Genomic DNA, 24,080 nt, shown 5'->3' with positions numbered 1-24,080 from the left:
TCGGTGATCAAGGAAAGACTGATTTGTAAGACCAAAGAAACAAAAACATAGATGCATGAAAATGTGATCACTTTATTCCTGTCAATATTTAGTGCTCTATTCACAATTCACAGATCTGAACATATAACCAATTGTCCTCATAAAGTTTAACCTTTTTTTGAAATTACACGAAACAAATCACGACAAAAAGAAAGAAAACATACTCTCCCAGGAGTGTTTTAAAATTGAACCGAGTATGATAACTGAAGTATTTCCAGTTCTCTTATCAGTAATGGAGTCTTCATTTCTTCATTCTCTGTACGTCCATTGCTGCAAAGAAAGCATGATTTTGCTTAAACTGAGACAAGAATGTCATTTTTAGGGGACTCATCCACTCAGAAACGCTCTTTCATTAGAGTCACTCAGACTAAAGTTTTACTTGAGTTACTCAGAACGGACCAGGCTTTTAAGCAATCACCCTGAAACCTTCTTAAACAGATTACCTGTCAAAGACTTCTCAGAGCAGAAAGAAAAAACTTTTCATGAGCAGCCAAAACTCAAATTATGCAATGAAATGCATGTTATGAGTTATGAGCCAGAGTTGAGTTTCTTGAATGGTAAATGTGATGAAGATGATGATAGTGAGTAGTTTATCGATGGATAAATAATAAGCGTTTCTTCATGAATCCTCCGCATTATTATGCATCTCTTTGTCCCTTTGATTCCTCCTTTGTCATTCATGTGCCCAAGCATTATGTGGCAATAATGAATGAATTGTTTTCAGATAAAGTTAGTTCCTTTGTGTGCTTGCAAGCTTGATTTCTCATCTCTTCTGTTTTCGCTTCTGTTTCTCATGCGCTCTCACTATATGTAAGTTAACATATATTTCTTTATCTCTTGCCCCAATTCTGGTTCCTTTTTTCATCCTGTCATAGACACAGGCTCTTTCATAATGGTTGCGCTGCTACAGAAAAGAAAACATTCAATGTTAGTTAAAGTTACGCCAAAGTAAAAAGCAGCATTAGAACTTTTGCACAACAAACTGGCCAAAAACTGAGTTGAGGTCTTTTAATATGTAGTCGGCATTGTGGTAGAGACATTGCAAGGAGATGGTCGTCATTTTTAGTGTCTGACATTTGTCAATCATGACGCAAACTTTATTGTCAACTGGAGATGTACCGATACTAAAGTTCTCACATGATAACGATAGCCAATTTTTAAGGGTGATACAGTGCCTTAAAAAAAGTATTAATTCCACTTCAATTTATCGCTTATTTGAAACTACTTCTACTACTTTTTTACATTAATCTACACTCCATGCACAATAGTGTCAAAACAGAAAAACAGATTTGTGACTTAGAACATAAAAAAATTAAAACTAAACTAAAATTAGTACATTGCATAAGCATTGGGTAGTTTGTTAAAGCACCTTTACAGATTCAAATCTTTTTGGGTATGATGCGACAAACTCTACAAATCTCCATTTGGCAATTTTCTGCCCTTTTCTCCTCAGATCCTCTCATATTCTTTCAGGTTGGATGGAGGTCATCAGTAGACAGACATTTTTATTTATGCAGAGATGTTCAATTGGGTTCAAGCCCAAGCATTAGCTTGGGGACATTTACAGAGTTGTCCATAAGCCACGCTTGCATTGTTTTAGCTGTGTGCTTAGGATCATAGTCATGTTTGAGAATGAACCTTCTGCCTGTCTGAGGTTCTGGTCTAGGTTTTTATGATCATTATCTCCGTATTTTGTGCCGTAGAGCTTTTCTTCTACTCTGACAAATGCCCAAGTGCCTGCAACTGTAAAACATCCCCACATCATGATGATTTCAACACACTACTTTTGAGATGGTATTGTACAGGTTTTGAGCAGTGCCTGGTTTTCTCCAGACAAGGTGCATGAAACTGAGATTCATCAGACCAGAGAATCTTGTTTCTAACAGTTTGAAAGATTTGTTGAAAGGTACGTTTTTGCATATTTCTAGGAGGAACATCTCGAGTCTGGCCACTCGGCCATAAACCCCAGATTGGTGGAGTGTTGCAGTGACGTTTGTCCTTCTGTAAGTTTTTCCCATCTCCATATATGAACATGGAGTTCAACCAGAGGGATCTTCAGCTTCTAGGTCACCGCTCTTACCATGACCGTTCTCCATCGATGGCTCAGTTTGGAGTTCCAAGCGGTTCCAAACCTCTTTCATTAAGGATTAATGGAGGCTACATGCTTCTGTTAACCTTCAATATAGCAGATTGTTTTTCAGAAGTCTTCTCCAGATCAGTGTCTTGATACAATCCCGTCTCAGAGCTCTACTGGCTGTTCTTTTGAACACATACCTTGGTTTTTACTTTGAAATGCATTTTCTGCTGTTGCATGTTTTATTGAGAGGTATGTGGCACTCTAAATACATTTTTCAAATCAGATTTCAAGTGTCCTAGAATAGGGCAGGTATATTTATACAATGTACTTATTTCAGTTTTTTATTTTTTTTATAAATTTGCAATGTTGTCACAAATCAGTTTTTTGTTTTGTCATTATTGTGCATGGAGAGAAGTTAAAGATAAGGCAGCAACATCACAAAATGTGAATAAAATGAAGGGTGATGAATACTTTTGCAAGGCACTGTATATGCGGAAACAAATTCTGAAGATTCAATTACTATTTCTCAACTTTCTGAACGTTATTAATTCATATACTGATTATTAATATTGAACATCAAACTGCTGATGTTTCTTAACATTTTCTATATACAGAGCATAAATTCATTGGCTTTGCCTGTCCTCTTTTGATTGACAGGATATATCAGCCCTATCATCAGCTGTTTTAAAACTATCCTACCATAGCCGATAATGTGAAAAATCACTTTTAGCAACCGATACGATATATCAGTGCATCTCTAATATGAACTATAGAAAATATAATTACAGACTGTTTGATCCTGAAGGCTTATACATTAACAGCTAAACTGTATCTTCAATCAAAAGGATTCCACCAAATTTACTTAAAAATAACACTAATATAACATTGTCAGGTCGAATTATTAAACAATACGACACTCAAGATTGTGGTTTTATCACGAATACAGACATGGCTGAACATTTATTTTTGCGTCAATCTAACACAGTATATGTGACTAAAGTCACAATATAAAACAGAATGATTTGTCATTCGTGTTGATTTTCTCTAAACTATATTTTGAAAGAGATACTGATAAATGATACATGTTATTGGAGTCAGTTTGAATGCATGATAATGCTAAAATGAGACATCATGTGTATAATACTTAAAAAAAATCAGTGTTTCTTTAACAGGGGCCACATTTCAATAAGCTGCTGTGTCCAAAAAGCAAAAAATGATTTGAGTAAAATGCACGCTCGGCTGGGTGAAGCAAAACCTATGTCACATATTTACCTGTCTTTTGCCAGGGTGCAGTTTGATTCTGTATTCCTCTCTCTTTTTTTTCCGCCTGTTAAAACAGTTCAGAGGATGAGGGACAATTCCCTCTCAATTACAGAAATTGAATGCCGCTTAATCATTTATGAAGAGCCGTGGGAGGAGCAGAAAAGCAAACACTGCACTATGCAGATAACATTGCGTTACAAAATACATAACATAAACCGTACACTCAGTATAAACCCTAGCGGCTCTGACAGACAGCATGTTGGACATATGGTGAAAGGAGGGGACAGGATTTCACAGGTATATGCTTATGGTATAAACCATAAGGTTATAACTTCATATGATATACTTAAACTACTCAAAATCAATGTACTATAAATCATATAAAACATAATTTATACTAAGAAAAGTTTCCATATCCAAGATATGTGTCAATATATAATTTAAATTTAATTTAAATATAATTTGATATATATTGCATATAAATATTGTCTCAGGCCATGTGTATAAATCAGACTACACAACTACATCTTATCCTTTACAAAAAAATACAGGGAAGAAATAGGCCTACACATACACATACAGTATAGACGTAGGCCTACATATAACACATATTATCTAAGTGTTAAATTGCTGGGCATCTTTATGAGTAATGTGTTAAGACAGCATATATTACCTGTTCACCCACGTCACCAATAAAATAAGACCCATCAGAAAAGCGCCACCGATCACCCCTGCTCCAATATACACATATAGTATATACCGAAAGCTTCCGAGATCTAAAATAAGAGATTTTATAACAAATTCTACATGAACTGTGTTTACGGATCAGGAGTTGTATTGTATGTACAGACAGTAAATAAACAGAAAGCCACGCCCCAAACTCAGGCCATTGGTTGAACCAATGTTGATGGGCTGGTCAACGAGTTTTTTGTTTTTAGATTGTTCTACATTTTTTATTTAAAAGATTTATGTACTTCAACATTAAAATATTGGTTCACCGTGTTGAAATAAACAACATACGCAGGGGTATGTTTTGATGCTGGTTTGACCATCTTAAGGACCAGCACATGACCAGCATCAACCAATACAAAGAAGCATTAAAACATACCAAACCAGCATATGCTGTTTTTTTCAACAGGGCAGTAAACTTACTTTGTTTTTACAAATACCTATAAGATCAAAGTCACTAAATAAACTAAAAACAATTCAGTCTCTGTCTGCAATTATTCAACAATCGCCTACGTTACCTTGGGCAGATAGAGTGGTCAGCAGAACTGTGGTGGATTGGACACCAGCATCTGTAGTGAAGTTGCAACGGTAAAGTCCTCCGTCCTCCTCAATGATGTTCGTCAGGTGTAAACTAACCAACATAGCATCGCTGCAGTTCAGACTTCCTCTACTGCTGAACTCCTTCATCTCCATGCCTTCGTCATGCATCTGGCACGTCGCTATTATAGTACTTCTGCCGTCCTCTGGGCCCAGTTTTTCTATGCTTACATGGTAAACCTCTCCGTTCTGAATATGGTCACATTTAATGGTCAGGTTGTCATTTTCTGCGGCCACCAACTCAGTGTCAGGTTGAATGGAGATGTTGAGTGCTGGACAAATAAAGGGTGTTTTGTTACACAATATTTCTATCTACAGTAAATTCTAAAACTTGCAGACGGTTTCATTTTTAACTGCTATGTCATAATACGGTGTTAACTTAAAAATCACATTATTCATACGTTTAATGCACTCTTCACCTGATTTTTTGACAAATGTCTTTTTGGTCCATGATCCCTGAGGATAGGTCTGTAGAGAGCAATAGTACTGGCCGATGTCGCTCTGACTAACGTTCATAATAGATATGCTTCCATCCATTGGAGTGGTTTTCAGAAAGGCAACTCTACCGTCATAAGACGGGGCAAAGTTGGTGCCTAACTGAGGATGATAAACGGCCACCGGTTGTGAAAGAGATGCTTTATTCCAAGAGACCATTGTGAGCTGGCCGCTCCATGGACAAAGGCAGTCCAAAATCATTCCCTCCTGAAGTGTGACTGTAGTTTCTGGAGCTTTCACCTGAACAGAACCTGCAGTAGACAGTTGTGTAGAGAGTCAGACACAGGCACGAGCGTACATTGTGGGTGTTAAATGTATACTCCACCAAAGAATGAAAATTCTCTCATGAATTACTCACCCCCAAGTTGTTCCAAATCTGTATACATTTATCAAAGAATGATATTTGGAAAAATATTAGCAACTGTAGGACAAATTAAAATAGTCAAAGGTGCCCTAGAATGGCTTGCTTTCCTAAATTCTTCAAAATATCAGACTTTGTGTTCAAAAGAACAAAAAAATGATAATTGAAACAGCATTTTTGTTTTTGGGTGGAGTATTCCTTTAACCCTTGTATGAGGTTTATGTTTTTCTCTGCCAGTCATGAACCCACGGCATTGTTCTATTTGATTTCAACACAGCCATATTAACATATAAATAGACATCATATATGTGACTCTGGACAACAAAAGCAGTCTTATGGGTATATTTCTCGAAATTTAGATTTTTACAAATTCGGAAAGATGAATAAATAAGATTGCCATTGATGTATGAGTTGTTAAAATAGGACATTATCTGGCTGAGATACAACTGTTTAAAACTCTGGAATCTGAGAGTGGAAAAAAATTACATATTGAGAAAATCGCCTTTGAAGTTTTTGAGCAGGGTCACTGTGGCAGGACATCAACTCACAAAAATAAAGTTTTTATATATTTAAAGTAGGAAATTTACAAAATATCTTCATCTAACATGATCTTTACTTAATATCCTAATAATTTTTGCCATAAATGAAAAATCGATAATTTTGACCCATACAATGTAGTTTTGTCTTTTACTAAAAATGTTCCTGTGCTACATAAGAGTGGTTTTGTGATCCAGGGTCACATATGGTTAATGTTTGATATTACATCTGTTAAATGACATTTACTGTATGAAAAAAGGCACTAGTTTTTTATGTTGAAAATATGGATGAGAAAAAAAGAACAAAATTGTTTATCTTGAATAAATCAAAATATTCTGAGGTTAAAAAAACAAGGAATCCCATCACAGCACAGAAGAGCAAATCCAGTAACACTTTATGTTTTAGATCTATGTGAAGCCTTGTGAACCTCAAAACGTTTTAAATTAATATCTCACATTAAGTATGTATAATAACACTGGTTCTGATGCGCTGTTGCCTTTGACTTATCTGACTGTGGTTTTCCTCCTTAAAAGTTTCACTGAAACTTAATATATTGTTTCAAAATGTCATTGTTGATTTACATCAGAAGAGTGGACAAATACATCAAAATAATCCCTATTTTTAAAGGATTATAGAAAACACACTTTCCCATAAATTGATATTCATGAAAATATTCTATATTTACTTCTTTTCTATATTTATTATTTTCTTTATATCAGTGTTCAAAGCAATAAACTGTATCATTTTAGAAAGTTGTAAAGCTGTTGAAGTAAAACTGTCTATCATTCTAAAGTCTAGTATTATACACGATATAAACAAAACCTTATTGACTAGAACCATATTCATACAACAAAACAAGCCTTTGAAATTCACCTATAAATTACCTTCACGTTAAAAAAATTACCTTTAAGCAAACAGAGCGACATCATGAGTACCATGAAGTACCAGTAATCCTTTTGTACAGCCACCATCTTGCTCCTCTGAGACAGAATGAATACAGCATTGACTGGAGGACGAGTCAACCACAGACCCTATCTGTCTCCAGATGCAAGAGGCTGCAGGCACCCCCACAACCAGTGGTTGAAAACTGTGACAGAGGTGTTCAAATGAACAAACTAGCTGGGGCTAAATCCTGTCCCACACAGTTTGTGGTCGATTGAAACTGAAAGAGGGTTTATAAAAAAAATCTGTGAATTCCCCTGTTGAAATGAGATACAAATATTTATTTTATTATCAAATGGAAATGTCATGACCTCATATCATTCATATATATAATTCTAAATAAATAATACTGTCATTTACCCACATTTTGCATCCATTTCTGGATTAACTAGTAAATACATCAATTAAAGTGAATAATACGACTAATATTTTTTATTTATATGAGTTTTCATTTTCCAGGAATACTGATTTTACAGAATGACAAAGCATTACTGTAAAAAACATGAATTAAAGTCTTATGAAAAACTATTTATTGAAATGATTGCATAGAAAAACAACAGTTACACTGTGATACTAGAAACATACAAAAAATAAATAGACATTGAAATACATTTACATTCTTGACTGAGTTCATGATCTCTATCAACAGTGAGGCACTTTTAAGAGCTGAAGAGTTGCGAGAGATTTGTCAGGCACTTGAGAAGATAGTCGTTCAAGGCTTTGTCACTGTTCTGTTCTGCATCTAGGAAAACACAGACAGTTAAAAATGATCTCATTCTCTCAAAAGATCAATTTCCAAAGACCGAGAGGTAAAAATATTAGGCCGTATATTGATAAATCTGAATATATTCCTACCTTTCCGGGCGGACATGTACACCTCTTCAACTTTCAATCGGATGGAAGGACACTTTAAAGTGGCCTTTGCCTTAACAAGAGGAGAAATGCAAGATGAAAAGATAAAGGGTGAGAAGATTGACTCACATGTAATTTGCCTTTATACTGTAAATATGATCATGTATACATTTTTTGTCTAAAAATGCTGCAAGAGTACTGTTGGCAACATTTAGGTGATGGGTTTGAATTTTAAGCAAACGCATGCAGATCCAAGGCTTGTTGGGACTGTGGGTTACTCTGGTTAAAAGCATCTTTCAAATGCATGAAATATAAATGCTAAATATTTGACAATACCTTCTGATTATTATGCATCAGAGCCCAGAGGGCAGAAGCTCCAATGGTTCGTATATCTGATGATGTACTGCTCAAACAAGAGATCAGCAGTTCAACAGCTTTACCTGAAGTATACAACACATACATAATCAATTTATACTGTTTAGAATGACCCAAATGGCAAATACTAAGCGATTCTAAGTAAATTAATTTGAAAATGATATTTTTTCTATAAATTATCATCTCAGTAACATAATTTATTTTACATAGAAAAAATGTAAAATGCTGGTATTTTTTATAGTATCACACTTTTGAAAATTCTAGTTTTTATTTTCAAGATTTAACAGGGTTGAGTATAAACTTTCATGCCATGTTAAGTCAATGATCTTTAATATGGTTTCTAAACCAAGCATATCAACGGAAACATTGGTTGGATGTGTAACATGATAATGGCTCAATTGCGGTTGTTGTGACACATCCAGATGAGAAAAGTTTGAGTCTTTGTGAAATTGAGAGTTCAACACGTTTTACAAAGCCTGATTTAAAGGGACGGTTCACCCAAAATTAAAAATTCTGTCATCATTAACTCACCCTCCAGCTACTCCAAATCTGTATAATTTCTTTGTTCCAATCAAGAGAAAGATATTTGGAAAAATGCTTCCGTAGTAGGAAAAGTTACAATGGTAGTCAAAAGTGCCCCAGAACTGTTTGTGTTTCTAACTATGGTAGTCAATGTTGTCCAAGAACTGTTCGGTTACAAACATTATTTCAAATATACTTCTCTGTGTTTATAAGAACAAATACATTTATACAGATTTAGAACAACTTGAGGGTGAATAAATCAAGAAAGAATTTTCATTTTTTGGTGAACTGTTCCTTCAAATTCATACAATGAATGGTCCTACAACCACGGAGACATTAAAATCAAACAGAAAAATACCATTATGACAAATTTGTCAACCATTTGGCTACGTTGAAAACCATGCCTGCTCTGTCCCATTAGACACTGTCATTGGCATCTGCCCAAGACCGAATATCCCAAACCATACTGTCATACCATTGGCCAGGACTTTGGGCTTGTTAGCCGAGCAGAAGCAGATGTTGTGTAGAATGAGTAGGATGGTGGGTTTACAGCTGGACTGTTTGGACTGGGCTAGTTCAACCAGCAACTCCAGACCCCCTCTCAGCCTGAGGATCATCTGCTGTCCGTCCTCCCCGAACGACACGTTCAGAAGAAGCTTGAGCCAGAGGGACAGAACCTCTCCCGCCGGACATCCACCACTACGTCTGCCTGCCTTAGGCATGGGGAGGGACAGGAAGTGCTGCAGGAAGTTACTCTGGAAAATCAACAAGAAGAGAGAATGTGTGTTTAGTTTAGGAAGCAAAAGATGGATATTGGCCATTCAAGCATTATGGATGCGACATCTTCAGGCAAATATTAAAATATACATTTTCAGATAATGTCTTGTTACCAATATATTGAATAATCAGTTTATATTTTACTAAAGCCCTGATGATAGAGTCCCAAAATATATAATTTACAAGTTTTCTATTTAAAAGAGGGGAAAAAATATGTGTTATGGATGTCACAAAAAAGGATGCATGTTTTTGAGAGACAATATTGCAGGATTTCTGTGAATTAAAATGTGAAACAAGAAGCAATAATACTCAACAAATGACAGAACTTAAAATAGTAACTATATTTTAATGTTCATGTGCCCATTTATGAGGAATATCGACCGTTATGCACGTGACAATTCACTTATCTGATTATGTGAAACGGTTTTAAAAACAAAAAAATGCTTTAAAAACTTTAAGACAGACTTTACTATATTTAACCCACCAACCATTGACGTCTGACCTACAGGTATCGAGATTTTTTTCATCTTAAGGTTGACATTTGCATGGAATTGTCCATATGCAACCAAAGGAGAGATACATTCAAAAAAGGCAGAACAAGATCATATTGCTTCCTTTCTCTCTGGTTGATTTACAGTTTACTCTAATCCATACTTGTTGTTACCGTACCTTCAGCAGTACCCCTTTACAGTCTTTGGAGATGGCCAGGTTGGCCAGCACTGAAAAAGCGAGACTGTGGATGCTGCTGTTGTCAGGGGCAACCTGAGAGGCCAGTCTCATCACGCCATGCATCAGTGAATTTGTGACCGCAGTCTTAGGCTGAACAGCCTGAACTGGACCACAGCTACCGCCGCTGCTACACAAAGCACTGCATCCTTAATGAAAAAAAGAGATAAAAATTGAGAAATAGAATCCACCAAACCTATATAACTTAAGTTTTCGATTCTGTCAGATTCATGAAGGCTTTGATTCATCAAAAAGAACAACAATTGATTCATTCATAAATGAGCACATCACATTGTGTGTTTATTTTTGAATGCAGTCAGTTACAATGCAACAACACGGGCGGCCCCACGTCTTTCTCTTATCACATTCACAAAGCTTATAACTCAGGAAACACAGCTTATAATATAAAACCACATAACCCATTCCTTTAAACGTATGCATCTGCACACTTTTCCTCGCACTGATTGTGTAACCGAGAGCTCGGAAACTCTGTGGAAACCGAATTTTCCACCGTATTTACTACATGAAACAAAAGGTTTTCATTTGGTCTAACAATGCTGCTAGTCTAAGTGTCAAGCCCACTGAACATCTCACCGCTGGGTATGCAAATAGATTTTGAAGAGCAGCGCAACTGCAGACAAATCATTTAACTTTATTCTGGGAGACATGGATCGTTGAGGGACACCAGCAGGGTTTTTCTTGCGGAATAAATCCAATATTAATCAGGCAGATGAAGGGATGAGGGCGGTGTGGCGCAGTAATGAATTCTGTAATAAAAGTTACACAAGAAAGAATACGGTGGTGGAGAAAATGTGCTGTTTTGCTTGGGGGCTGACTGTATAATTCAAGAAGCAAACTTATGAAGATCACCTGCTGTTCTCACCGACCTTGACAGGTCACCGTGTTTGACAGCACAGTTTGGTAGAGTAGTGCTGTTAAACCAGAATGACAGCCCAAACACACACAAAAATAAAGCCAAAACACAGGTATGCGCCCCCACACACACACACACATAGATATGTACAGATAGACATACACCCATACGCTGCTAGCTCTAAACAGGTGTGAAGCCACATCCTGCCCCATAGCGCAGCTTTCCATGAGCTCAAACGATGACATTCTGAAAACCAAGCATTATGTTTATAAAAACACACAAACAGACGCTTTTATGTTAAACTGTCATTCTGCATCACACACAAACACACGCAAATGCTATGTGTTAATGTCTCTCTCTCATACCCAAAGAGAAGCAGATTTACTTTTTAGTGCTTGAATGACCAATGTCTTATTTGTTTTTTGTAACTTAGTTTAGTCTTGGTTTATATAACATTATTTATTCAAGCGTGACAGACTCACTTATTAAGAGCAGGTACTACAGGAAGTGCTAAAGTATTTTCTTTAATAAAACTGATTTTCCCGTTTAAAAAGTATAAAAAAGTATTATCCGTATAAAAATATATTTTTTTGGCTCTACATATTTAAATGATAAATAATCACCTGGAAATATAAAAAATTAAGACCATTTTTGTTTTGTTAAATGTCAAAAAGTGGAACATGGTGGACCAGTGGTTTTCAAATGGCACTGAATTTCTCGTTTTTTATGACAGTTAAGTCTTAGTTTATAAAACATTATTTATTCTAACGTAAAAAACTTTCTTTTATTAAGTGGAACATGATGAAATACTTGTTTTCAGATACCACTAGATTTGATTTTGTATTTCATGCAATAAATTGTATACACTGGCTTGTATGTACAACTATGTTTGCGATTGCGAATGGATGGAAATGAATAAAGTTGTTGTACATACAAACCAATGTATAAATTTACTGCATGAAATACAAAATCAAATGTAGTGGTTCCAAACATTTACGACCGTGTAATAATCTAGGACAATTGTGCCAACTTGGTGACTTCATTGTAAGATTTAGCGAATTTTCAGACCCCTTTAGCGACTTATTTTTCAAAAAGCGACTAGCGGGAAATCTAGTGACTTTCTTAGTAAACCATCACTTATTGACCAAACAGATCTTAACTGTTCATGAAAGTGATTGCTGGTGTGTTGTTTTGAGTGGTCGACTTCACTCACTATTACATATGTTTTGGGTGTCTGCCAACAGAAACAGAAAAATAAGTAAACAAGAACCTATTTATTGTACATTTGGTTATATTGTTTTAACATAATACTGTATTTGACAGGTCAGAGAGAGAGGCTTGAAGAGACCTGAACCGCTTACGCTTGTCAGATGCTACATTATGACGTCACTGATATGCATATTTGCGTGACATCATCTGATGACATTTTCCAGGCAGCCTTTAGCTACTTTATAGTTGATCTAGGAACTATTTGCGATAGCCTCAGGTGACAAAACACTCCCTTCCAATACCTCTGTGCCACTCTATTTGAGAACCAGTGTATTTCAATAATCCTATTCAATAATATATGTGCCCTGGTCCTTTTTAATTGTAAAAATGCTCAATTAAATGCTAAACTCCAAAACGTTCTTTGTAAACTATATATAAAGTTTTTATATACATTACCAATGTCTTTAAAAATCAAACATCTGAACGTCAGTGTCACTATTATAAAATAATTAATTTGCATATACAAAATGTGATTTAGAGCCCATTTGCTATCCTTAAACATCAAAATGGGTAAATCCAAGCAAATGATTTATTTATATCAGAACCGAATCCCCTCCCCTAACACAAATACTCTTTAGTAAACACACAGGAATCTGTCAGCCCACAGAAAGTATGACCAATCCCTTCACTAGTTGTCGGGCTCACATCAGCCTTATTTGTAACACAATGGCCCCTACTGTACCTCTACGTGACTCATGGATTGGATACAGTAAGCACGAAGACAAAGCCTATTCATTATCCCTCAGCCCGTCTCTCTTTCTTATCCTCTTTCCCTCTCTTGCTGGCGTTCCTTCTTTCCCTCAGACTGACCTACAGTGTTGTTCGCTGTGTAAACACACATCAGTTCCAGGACCGCAGTCATCGTGGGGTCATCCAGTAAAACCCAGGGCCACAGCGCCAACAGCACGGAGGCTAAGCGCAACTCGGTGGTCACAGCCTGGGGAGACATCAGTGTAATATTAGTTAAAAAAAAACTCATCTCAAATAGAGTATATATATATATATGTAGAGTATCACATTTTACTATATACAAATTTGACCAATGTTACATAAATTATGCTTATTTATCCAAGTCTTTTATAGAAGATTTTATTTTAGGTTGGATTCTTACATCTTAATTGGTTGGATTAATCAACAGCATTTCCTCTGAATTTATAGTGTATTAATATAAATATACCGTACATAGATCATTGTGTTTTGCATTGTATTTGATGACATATTTTTGGCTGAACTACTGTTTAAAGACCTAAAGCAAAACAAGTTACATGCGTTCCTCAAACGTTCTTGAAAAGGTTGTAAATTGGTTGTATGATTAAATATTCATGCAGGAAGTTGATTCATTTCCTTCAAACTTCAAAATAATGATCACGTGACTGCTCATATAGGTTTCATGCAGATTTTACAAGAAATGATGTGGTCGTTTCCTCGAACCCACAAGACCCCCTGTGATTATTTCGGAAGTTACTGTACAATGAATCTAGATTCTCAAATAATCATCACGGGAAAGATTATCTGACATGACGTACTTTGCATTCATTATGTCGATAGAGGCAATTTCGCAGAATCTCGAGAGTCATCTTAAGTTCCCTCATGCTGTTCTCCACCTGCTGGCATTGAACAAAGAGCCGTTAGAACAAGAGATCATGCTGATCGTAAAAATATATATTTCCTTATGAAAGTCTGATGTTTGTTCACGTATACTGTGATATATATAATATGAAAATGAAGTTGCACACAATATTTATAGTATATATAAGGAAAAACTTCAAACAAATTTCATTAAATAGTCATTAACAAAGATTAACAATGGCTGACAGATCTGGAGTTCACGCTGCACAAGACATGTTTTTGAATCAACATTGCGTCAATAGGGCCCTATGAAATACGTTTTATTCCCAAATTCCTTATCTTTGTAAAAAAAATCTGGATTCTGTGTTTTTTGTATTTTACTGTACAATAGTAAGGAATATATCTGCCCACATGATAAAATACTTCAGTAAACTATAGTATTTACTTATAAGCTATATAAAAATCCTACAGTGGCTACTTTGAACCATACAGGGAAAAAATCTGTAAATGTAGGGTATAATGTACCCAACTATGTTAATAAACCATCTTACCAGTAGATTTTTGTTTGTTTTCAGGTCTACTTAAATTTAAGTTCTATTTTTAATTAAAACATTTTTTTTAAATCAGTACTATGACATAAACTTTCAACTACTTAAGTAAACGTGGTTGAATTACAAAAGAAATTAAAGGGGTATTATGAGAAAATGTGGGTGTTATAACAAAGTTAACCAGACTTTTATTTTGACGGGTCGCTGTAAAGGTCGTTTGACAGTAGCTTGAATTCAGTTAGCTCCACACAAGCATTTTTTTACCACTTTTAATACAGCCATGCAAAACAAGCAGATTATTTTAACCGCATCTAATTCATTTCTAGATTATTCATAGCACAAAAAAAGCATTTTGTTGGCTATTCAGTGCCACTTTCTGGTATAGAAGATCTGCCAGATTCCGTGCCATTCGGTAAATTCCATGATTCTTTCTGCATTTTCCACATCGAGGAAATCATAGGGCCCTACTTTAACCAATCACAGACCTACCACTAAAACTAAAGGCCATAGATAGGTTGATAGCAATATTGGTTTATATCAAACGACAACTTTTATTAATTATGAAAAGCAGTTTAAAGTATAAATAAAAACGATTCAATGTTATTAAGTTGTACAAGACTGGTTAAATCAACTGAAGCACATCACTCTGTTTTCACTTTGTTGTTACATCAGCTCCTCAACATCCATCAATCTTGACATGTTTATTTGTGTTTGTGATGTTAAATCTGTCTGTCATGTTACAGGAACCCGTCCATACCTTCCTCTTGTGAGCGTTCTTGCCTGCTTTCACAGACTCCAGGTGAAGCTCTGTGTAAATGTGCTTCATGCGTTCCACACAGCTGTCAATCATGCCAGCTGAAGGGGAAATAAGAGACGTGTGTTCATGTCAACCACCAGACAGAGACAACAGACACAAATAAGATTTCTTTTGGGACTAAATCTAATCTGTGATGTATGCAATCCTCTTAATTTGCATATAATGCTTATCATTTTTAGTAGTAGCATCCATTAAAAGGTCCAGTGTGAAATTTTTTGGAGGATCTATTGTGCAGAAATGCAATACATAACGACATAACATAATGAAGCGTGATGTTTTTCTTATTTTAGAATGAGCTATTTCTATCTACGTTCACCGCAAGTCCCCTACATGGAATTCGCCATGTTGTTTCTACAGTAGCCCTAAACGGACATACTGCTTTACACAGCGTGTTTCGTAAATACGTTTACTTCAATGAAGTGAAAACGCAAAGACATTTTAGATGTTTTTGAAAAGTTTCACGTGGAATACTCATGCATGCCTAATAATATACATGATAATATGCGTTTGACATCAACATTTTTGAAAAACCCTCTTTGGAAAACGCCGCCTTCAGAGTTTACACGGAAATGATAATGCCGTTGTTTTCAGAAACTTCCGCTTTGAGACCCGTTTTCAAAAGTTTGTGTTTTCAGTCCCGCAAAATGCCGTTTTTGTGTGAATTAACTGCCAAAACGCTTGAAAACGGTCTTGTGTAAACGGCCTCTTAGTCCTGTGTTAGCCACAGTAGTGCTTCGAAAAGGAGGGGGAGGGCTGGAGTGAACCATTGGCTGCAATTCGCAAACTCACCGCTTAATTTCATACACTGGACCTTTAAGACCTTTAAGCCTGGACCATTTTTTTCTAAAAGTCATGTATATTACCAGTTAGCATTAGTAATGTTAATCAAAGTGAATTTATTTCTGGACGATTTTATATGATAATGATCTATTTTGAATGCTAGGGAAGATCTACACAAGTGACAAAAATCTAGTGAAATCGTCTCCCATAACCTTAAGAAACTAGCCGTCATTTTTTGCCCCATGTTTTTGAATTGCTTTCCAATTACGCTATAAAGCAACAAAGTTGTGTTTACCTTTACAGGCGTAACTCTGAGCGCTGGGGCTACAGGCAAACAGAGACATGAGACCTTTGGCTGTCAACTTCTTCAATGGGTTCTGGAAAGGAATCTTCTCATAATGCTGAACATTAAACAAAAGAACAAAATCCAGCCAATCAGACAGATCCTGGAAGCGAGTTATTTATTACTATTATTTTTGCATACAACAGGTATCACACAGTCCATAGACGATCCATGTGCACATTGCCTGGGGCAATGACTACAATCTATACACCGGTCTGTGTTACCTCCAGCAACAGTTCACACACGAGCTCTCCAGGCTCCGAGGACAGGACTTCAGTTAAAGAGGAACCGGGTTCCCGCCTGGTTTCCACACGACCTACCGATCTCCTCTTAGCCTCCTCCGTGAACAGCACACATAGAAACTGCACTGCCGAAGTGTAGAGAGAAGACTCGGCACCCCATCCCTCAAAACACACTCGGAGGGCATCTGAGGACGGACAAACAAGAGCGTCGCGACAGAGCAGAATGCAAGGAATGCTAATATTTAGTTTTGCAAGCTCAAACTTCGAGACATGAAGATGCGAGAGATGCAAAAGTTGACAACAAACAATCTTCACCAAGGGGGAACCTCTGACAAACAGCCTCTCCAAACTCACAGCCTTTCAAAAGCACTTCCAAAGCCACGATACCTGCAGGCAAGTCAGCGAGTCTACTGCCCACCCACCTGTTCTGGCATTTCCTACCACATCCATCAGATCTAAAGCGAGCTGATTGTTCTCCTCGTCTCTGGCCCGGGTCTGTCATATGCAGCGGGGACACCGCTCCCTCCACACATGAAGACATAATGAGCTGGCCTCCCACCGCACCCGTCTCCATCTTTCCTCAGCTGTCTCTATTTTTATCTAGGACTCCATCTCTCCTATCAAACCCTTCAATCTTTCTTTCCAAACATCTCTCATTCATCCCTCCTTTCATCACATTTGCCATCTTTTCACTTCTTGTTTATGTGCCCCGTTCCTCCGGATTCGTTTCCACCCTCTGTAAGGCGCTCGTGTCACCTGAAAAACGCTGCCAGTGTTTCCCCAGTGCCACGCTGACAGATGGGCCGACCACAGCTTGGTTCCTGCGCAGCAGAGTAGCCAGGAGCATCAACACATCCGCCCAAGTGTGGAGCACCGCACCCTGGGTCTGGGCATCTGAGGACAAAAAAAAACAAGCGGCGGCTCACAAACATGCCATTCTTATATTTAAAGGTCTTGTGTGAATGATTTCGGGGGCTAGCAAGACAAGGAATTAAACTTGGGTTGTCAGTGCGCGTCTCGGTCGATACCCAAGTCGGTGACAGACAGCGCCAGGATGGAAATGAGGTTGTTCAGCAGGGGTTTGAAGATCTCTCGCTGGAGCGGCAGATCCTCACTGTGTATTGTTGCTGACTGCAGAAGCTTACAAAAACTCTGCACGTAATACACACTGCTCAGCACCTGAGGGAGAAACAAGGGGAGTGAGGAGAGAGTGTTAATGAGCACTACAATTACCAATCAACAAATAAGCGCGCGCACACACTCAGCTCTGTTGATTCACAACCATAAATAACAACAAATAGGGCACTAACTGCCACTGTGTTTGTGGGGAAGTGAAGAGAGACGATAAACCACTGCTGTGTGAATAAATGTACCTCTTGCTGCATAACATGCAGAAATGGGAAATGAGTCGAATGACCAAAATACACAGCATGTGTGTTACAATAGCGATTTACCAAATGAGAATTGTATTGACGTGCACAGAAAATGAACAGAACTCCCATAACGCACCTGGTTCCTTGCATCTTCAAATGCATCTGGATAAGGTGGTGTCTTTAACTCATTCACACATTGAGCTATGGCTGCTGCGTCTACCACACTAAAAAGAACATTTTGTTATCATTTACTTAAATCATAAATCACAGCTATATGACTTTCTTTCTTCTGAAGAACACAATAGAAGATACTGACGGTGTTGGGTAAATTACTCTGAAAAAGTAATGGATTACTAGTTACTGATTACATATGACAATAGTGTAATAGGATTACTATATAAATGACTCTCTCAAAAAAGTATTGAATTACTTATTACTTACCACTTTCTATATCCTGTTTCAACTTTGATTAGTTAAGCGATTTATGGTTACACATGAAAGGCTCTTAATTGATTCAAATAAATAGTATTAAACTACATAACTAATCGTATAAACTGAAAAATGTGAGAAAGATATGTTAATGCATTCATTTTTAAAGTTATACTTTTCATTTAGAATTTTAATATCAGTTCCACAGTATACGTAACACAGTATTAAATTCAATTACACCCGAAGTAACTAATTAAATTACTGAAAAAATAAGAGTAATCCCATACTTTACTTTTTAAGTGGCAAGTAATTAAATTACATTAACTAATTACTTATTAACTAGTTACACTGAACATTGGCGGTACCCATTGACTTGCATTGGCTTTGTGTCCATACAATAGAAGTCAATAGGTACCGCCTTTGTTCGGTTACAAAACTCTTCAAAATTTTTGTGTTCTGTAGAAGAAAGAAATTCATACAGGTTTGAAATGACATGATGGTCAATCAATGATTAATATTTGTGATATACATTTAGTTTGTTTCTCATAAATACGCAATTGTGTGGTTTTTAAAATAAGCGGAAACATGGCAGTCAGGATGTGGTTGTCAGGTCAACCAAGAGAATATATTTATATTTATGTATGTGAAAGGTTTGCAAAAAATGAAACATGAACGCAACATAAAGTGGTTTAAGGGATAGTTCAGCCAAAAATGAAAATTCTGTCTTCATTTACTCAGTTTTAGTTTAGTTTAGCTTTGGAAAGACGTTTGGAAGAATGCTTGTAACCAAACAGTTCTTGGCCACCATTGACTGCAATTATAAGAAAAAAACGATTATATTTAATGGTGCCCCAGCAGCGTTTGCTTTTCCACATTCTTCAAAATATCTTGTTCAATTTAATTAAGGTGAATGAATGACAGAATTTTCATTTGTGGGTGAACCTCCCTTTAACAGTTGACTAGAGAGGAAAAGAATATAATTTATTTCAGAGAGAGCACAAATCATATCTAATACATTAATGTTACTATTTTTGAAGCTCAAAGGTTTCAGTTCCTATTATAATTGTGTAAATTGTCATTATGACCAGCACAATTTCTAGAAATGTATCAAAAATAAAATTTCATGTCTAAGAATCATGGATGGAATAGAAGCCTAGTGTCATTTCTGGTGTCCTGCTCCTTCAAGAAAAGATTCACTAGGGTTACTAATTTCCGAAATACAGATTTAATACCTTAAACAATATACAAATAATGCCAAAATATTGAAATAAAGAAGGAACATTCCTTTTGTGTGATTTCTAACCTGGCCATCCCCTGGAGTATTTGGCTCCGTTTGAGTGCAGATAGACTAAACTCGGGAAGCACAGCCAACAGGTTGTCCAGCAGACCGCACACAGCCAGCAAAAGGTGAGGGGTTACTATAGCGACAGGCTCGAATCTCCCCCCCGGGTGGGAGTCTTGGGTGAGGGCGGAGTCAGAGCTGTCCATGTCACTCTGACCTATATCATAATGAAATTATACTCGATCAATGAACCCTCAACCAAACATTTACAGAAAAATCCCCAGAAATTTTCGCAACCGTACCCTGCGCAGTGAGTCTGTTGACTGCAGCATCTCGGATTGCAGTAACACAGGAAGTCGGAATTGGAGAAGGAGCCCGGCTAGAGCAACCTGATGGAATCTGAAATGCAACACAATAGACAAGATGACACGGAAGGAAGGGGTGAAAAATCCTGGGGTGAAAAAAAGCAGAGGAAGTTTATTGTCTACATACTAGTGTCAAAAATCCATGTGTACTAACCAGAGTGCTGGATGTGGAGATAGATCCTGAGGCTTGAGTCTGGTTCAAAGGCGCCAGCTGTCCTCTCCAAAACCTCAAAGAATCATTCAGGTCCGCCTCTACAGAAAGAAACACCAATTCGACCTTTACAACTGCAATATTTACCAAATTAAAATTCCCTGGTTTAACGAATGCGTCTAACAGCTTACTAATCCTTTCAATTCTGTTAAGACAACATCAAACAAGCGAATCATAATTGCAAACACCATCATATAAAATATGTGGCCCACCAGCTAGGATCAGGGCTATCTAACACAGAAGAGCACTGATAATGTGTAGAAGCATATGGAGGCCAGCAAGCCAGATGACCACTAATAGCAGGCAGCGCTCTGGGCGCGTGGACACCGTACCCTGGGTGACATTGGCTGGCGGGGGAGGGGAACCGAGGGTGAAGGCATGTCGACCCGTGTAACAGCTCTTCACCATCTGGCCCACGCTCTCAAAAAACTGGCAGTGGTACAACAGAGCCTGCAGGGCAGGAAGCCCGACCAGACACAGACCTGAATCCTCATCGTGCACACAGGGGCTCTGAGAGACGGGGGGAGAGAAAGGATCAAAAAGATAATACTTAAGAAACCAAATCATAAGAAATCAACATAGTCGAATATGTTATGTCTAAGGAGCTTTTACGCCTGCTGTGTTATTGATGTTTAACGCTGAAGGTTCAGTCTGTTCTTTTGTAAACATACCTGCCAGGCAGAGTCTTTGGCCTCTTCTGCATTAGCCGGCATTGGCATTACAAGAAGGTTTTGCAAAATAAACGCAGCCTGTGGAGGAGAGATACATTAAAGTCAGCAATACTGCCATCTTGTTGCAAATGAATGGAAATGCATGCTGGGTGAAATCTCTGTGGAATTACAGAAAGCTTGAGGAAGATTCTTTAAAAAGGGAAGATTCATTGTGTCTAAAATGCCAGAGGAATAGTTATCATAGTAGATATATGCCAGTATTAGTTTATTTTCACAATTACACAGTAAAAAAATCTCTTTGCAAAACAATAGTGCAATATTATAATAGATTTCAGGAAATACATGAATATATTTTTTCATTCATTTTATAACATTAAAGGAGCATGTGGAGATCTTAGCGACATCTATCGGTGAGGTTGCGAATTGCAGCCAATGGCTCATTCCACCCCTCTTTTTCAAATCACTACGGTGGCTGACACAGGACTACTGTACGATGTCATCACATTTTCGCTTCTTTGCCGAACAAGATAATATGTTAACGAAACGTTCCTTCTAGAGCAGTGTGTCCGTTAAGGCAGTGGTTCTCAAACTTTTTTGATGAAAGGCCCCCTTTGAGTAGGTTGCATTGCTTTGAATATTTTTTCGGTTGAATTAAAATTCTGTTATACAATGCTGGAACATATTCAGTCATTTGGTTGGTGGGCTTTTCTGATGTTTGATTGCATTAAAATGTATGATATATTGCAATATTTCATAAAATGCAACAAAATCTACGGCCCCCTGGTTCCATCTTGGGGCCCACAGTTTGAGAACAACTGCGTTAAGGGCTACTGTTGAAACAAGATGATGAATTCCATGCAAGTTGACCTGCAGTGTATGTAGATGGGAATAGCTCATTCTAAGGTAATAAAAACATAACGCTTCATAATGTAAGGTCTTCATACACCACTGAACACATAGTTGTGAATATTATAATGCATTTCGGGCTGGACTTTTACCACAATTTATTGATTTTAGTTTCAAAGGCCAATTTGGTCATTCTGACTTTTGACAGAATGTAATCGTCGAATTGATAGGTAAAATTGTCCAAACAATGTCCATTCAGGGGTGGGTTATCTACACAAGATTATGACTCCACAGTGGTCTCTGCGATCAACCAAAATCATAGTCAAAGTGAAAACTGTCAAAAGCCTGATGAAAATCTCTGCCCGTCAGGAAGTGACTTCTGGACTCACCTCTCGCCGTACCATACTGCACTCCTGTCTGTCAAGCAGGATGTTGAGCACTGTGGCCCAGAGGCCTCCTGAGATGTTCTGGCAACTCGCTGACAGAGCCACACACCCTCTCTCCAGCGAACTCAGAGCCGCGCCCACAGCCAGGCTGGCAGAGCGGACCTGAGCCCAGACAAAAACACACACACTAGTTCAGACACAACAGGTGCGCTTGGCAGTGCTAACTGCCATGAGCTCTTTGGCTGGCAGCGCTGGCACAGATTTGTGATTGCCACGGCCCTTATTTTCAGTGCTCAGCATCTGCTAAGCAAAAGGGAGGCTTGGACACGCACGGGTGCTTAGGAAATCCATCCAAAAAAGAGCCCATATGAGAAAAAATTATGAGAACATATGAGAAAACAGTATTACACTGTTATAAATCATATATGAAAATTGGTCTGTACTAAAAATAAATTAAATAGTGTAGCACACGGGCGATACATTTAGGCAGGTGCACGAGACGGAGCCGCATGTTTGTATGATGTGCGTTTGTCGTGGTGCTTGTTCCTGTGTGAGGTTAACTAATGTCGCACCACTATTTATTTTATTAATTAAAACTTGTTTTCCGGCTGCATCGAGTCCATTGATCATGAGTCCTATGATCTGTGCGATGTGGAAAAGCATGGAAGTAATCACGAAAGCAGAATTCTACTAATTAAATATGTCCTCTGTTTGTTTTGCGTGTCTGAGTGAGTGAGTTGCACACTGTAACATGTTACAAGCGTCACACTCGTGGATTTGTCTGTATCTTACTATACGAGGACATGAACTTGATCCACAGAGTTATTTTACGAGCATTTCACTTTTTGTGTGAAGCTACTGTCAAACACATTGAAGTTTGAGCGTTTTTGCGACGGCAAAATAAAAGTCAGCTTGATTTGAACCAGATGATAAAATAATTAAGTAGTAGTAAATTTATATACAGTAAAAAACACTATAGTATATTTTAATATATTTGTACCTTACAATAGTAAAGATTGTAGTACACAAGAATTTTACTGCAGTTAATACTATTTTATTTTTATGGCCAGATGTATTTACTACTGTATAGTAAAGCGTTGAAAATACAAAACTCAGAAAAATCAAAAAGGAAAAAAATGAATTTGGGAAACATGGCCCTAATTTATCCATTTTTATAATGTTAACTTCCTTTTTCAGTTACCTGTCTATTTATGTGATGACCTGCACTTTTATTAAAAGATGATAACAGACGTATACTTGTGCTATAACTGTTTGGCCTGCGCTACAAAACTTTATACTTCTGTAGCACCGGTGTTATGTGCAAAAATATTAACATACATCCATGTCAATTTTTCAATAAAGATCTATATTTCAAGAACATTTTCATATCTGCATCATTTCAGTCGTGCATGATTTATAGTAAACAATTAATTTAGTTTCAATTAAGTTTCTTTCTTCACAACAAAACACACCTCATTACCAATTTACAAATCACTTTAAAGGTTCGCAAAATCATCCTTATGAAATTATTGCACTGAATTTACCAAATAAATGAAAACCACTAGTAAAAAATCATTATCAAATCTGAATGTTTATGTCAAATTTCTATGTCTCACCTCAGGGTCACGGTCCACCCACAGGGGAATTAACCAGGCCAGGCCGAGCTGGGAAGCACCCTGTTCATCAGAACTCTGCTCACGGCCCAGAGACCACAAAGATACCCAATCCTTCAAAAGAGACACATAAACCTATTTCTGAGTGTAAAACATTAATTTAAGCATGT

General features: G+C 37.3%; 2 protein-coding genes across 3 annotated transcripts in view; both read right to left on the bottom strand.

Annotated features, from left to right (window-relative positions):
• Positions 1-52: 52 nt before the first annotated feature.
• Positions 53-7,290, bottom strand: cd226 (CD226 molecule). 2 transcript variants are annotated; one of them, XM_056737840.1, is made up of 6 exons: positions 7,003-7,290; positions 5,125-5,451; positions 4,627-4,977; positions 4,053-4,155; positions 3,389-3,443; positions 53-943 (listed from the first exon to the last, which is right to left on the bottom strand). In XM_056737840.1, the coding sequence occupies exons 1-6, from the start codon at positions 7,067-7,069 to the stop codon at positions 803-805; spliced, it is 1,044 nt and encodes a 347-aa protein (XP_056593818.1). In that variant the 5' UTR covers positions 7,070-7,290; the 3' UTR covers positions 53-802. The 2 variants fall into 2 exon arrangements, with proteins under 2 accessions (XP_056593818.1, XP_056593819.1); XM_056737841.1 differs by having other exon boundaries at positions 53-309; positions 7,003-7,288.
• Positions 7,291-7,555: 265 nt separating this feature from the next.
• rttn (rotatin) overlaps positions 7,556-24,080 on the bottom strand; it is a 38,256-nt gene continuing 21,731 nt past the window's right edge. The window contains 20 exon segments of the mRNA XM_056737839.1: positions 7,556-7,782; positions 7,896-7,965; positions 8,229-8,332; positions 9,265-9,544; positions 10,236-10,441; positions 13,246-13,372; positions 13,962-14,042; positions 15,310-15,407; positions 16,445-16,550; positions 16,717-16,919; positions 17,491-17,628; positions 17,763-17,913; positions 18,244-18,331; positions 19,840-20,035; positions 20,121-20,217; positions 20,338-20,435; positions 20,727-20,904; positions 21,066-21,143; positions 22,301-22,459; positions 23,914-24,024. Of these exon segments, the coding sequence (XP_056593817.1) occupies positions 7,700-7,782; positions 7,896-7,965; positions 8,229-8,332; positions 9,265-9,544; positions 10,236-10,441; positions 13,246-13,372; positions 13,962-14,042; positions 15,310-15,407; positions 16,445-16,550; positions 16,717-16,919; positions 17,491-17,628; positions 17,763-17,913; positions 18,244-18,331; positions 19,840-20,035; positions 20,121-20,217; positions 20,338-20,435; positions 20,727-20,904; positions 21,066-21,143; positions 22,301-22,459; positions 23,914-24,024 (2,652 nt within the window). The 3' untranslated portion in view covers positions 7,556-7,699.

Source organism: Triplophysa dalaica, chromosome 23 (assembly GCF_015846415.1).
Source record: "Triplophysa dalaica isolate WHDGS20190420 chromosome 23, ASM1584641v1, whole genome shotgun sequence".
NCBI classification, from domain to species: Eukaryota; Metazoa; Chordata; class Actinopteri; order Cypriniformes; family Nemacheilidae; genus Triplophysa; species Triplophysa dalaica.
The sequence above is the reverse complement of the archived record's forward strand: the minus strand, read 5'-3'. Positions and strand labels throughout refer to the sequence as shown.

Bases quoted from the DNA above. Each gene is read 5' to 3' on its own strand.
- cd226 (XM_056737840.1), bottom strand. From the start codon at position 7,069: ATGGTGGCTGTACAAAAGGATTACTGGTACTTCATGGTACTCATGATG. The intron at 5,452-7,002 runs GTAATTTTTTTA...TGTCTACTGCAG, and splicing joins GTCGCTCTGTTTGCTTAAAG to GTTCTGTTCAGGTGAAAGCT. The intron at 4,156-4,626 runs GTAACGTAGGCG...CTCTTATTTTAG, and splicing joins GACCACTCTATCTGCCCAAG to ATCTCGGAAGCTTTCGGTAT.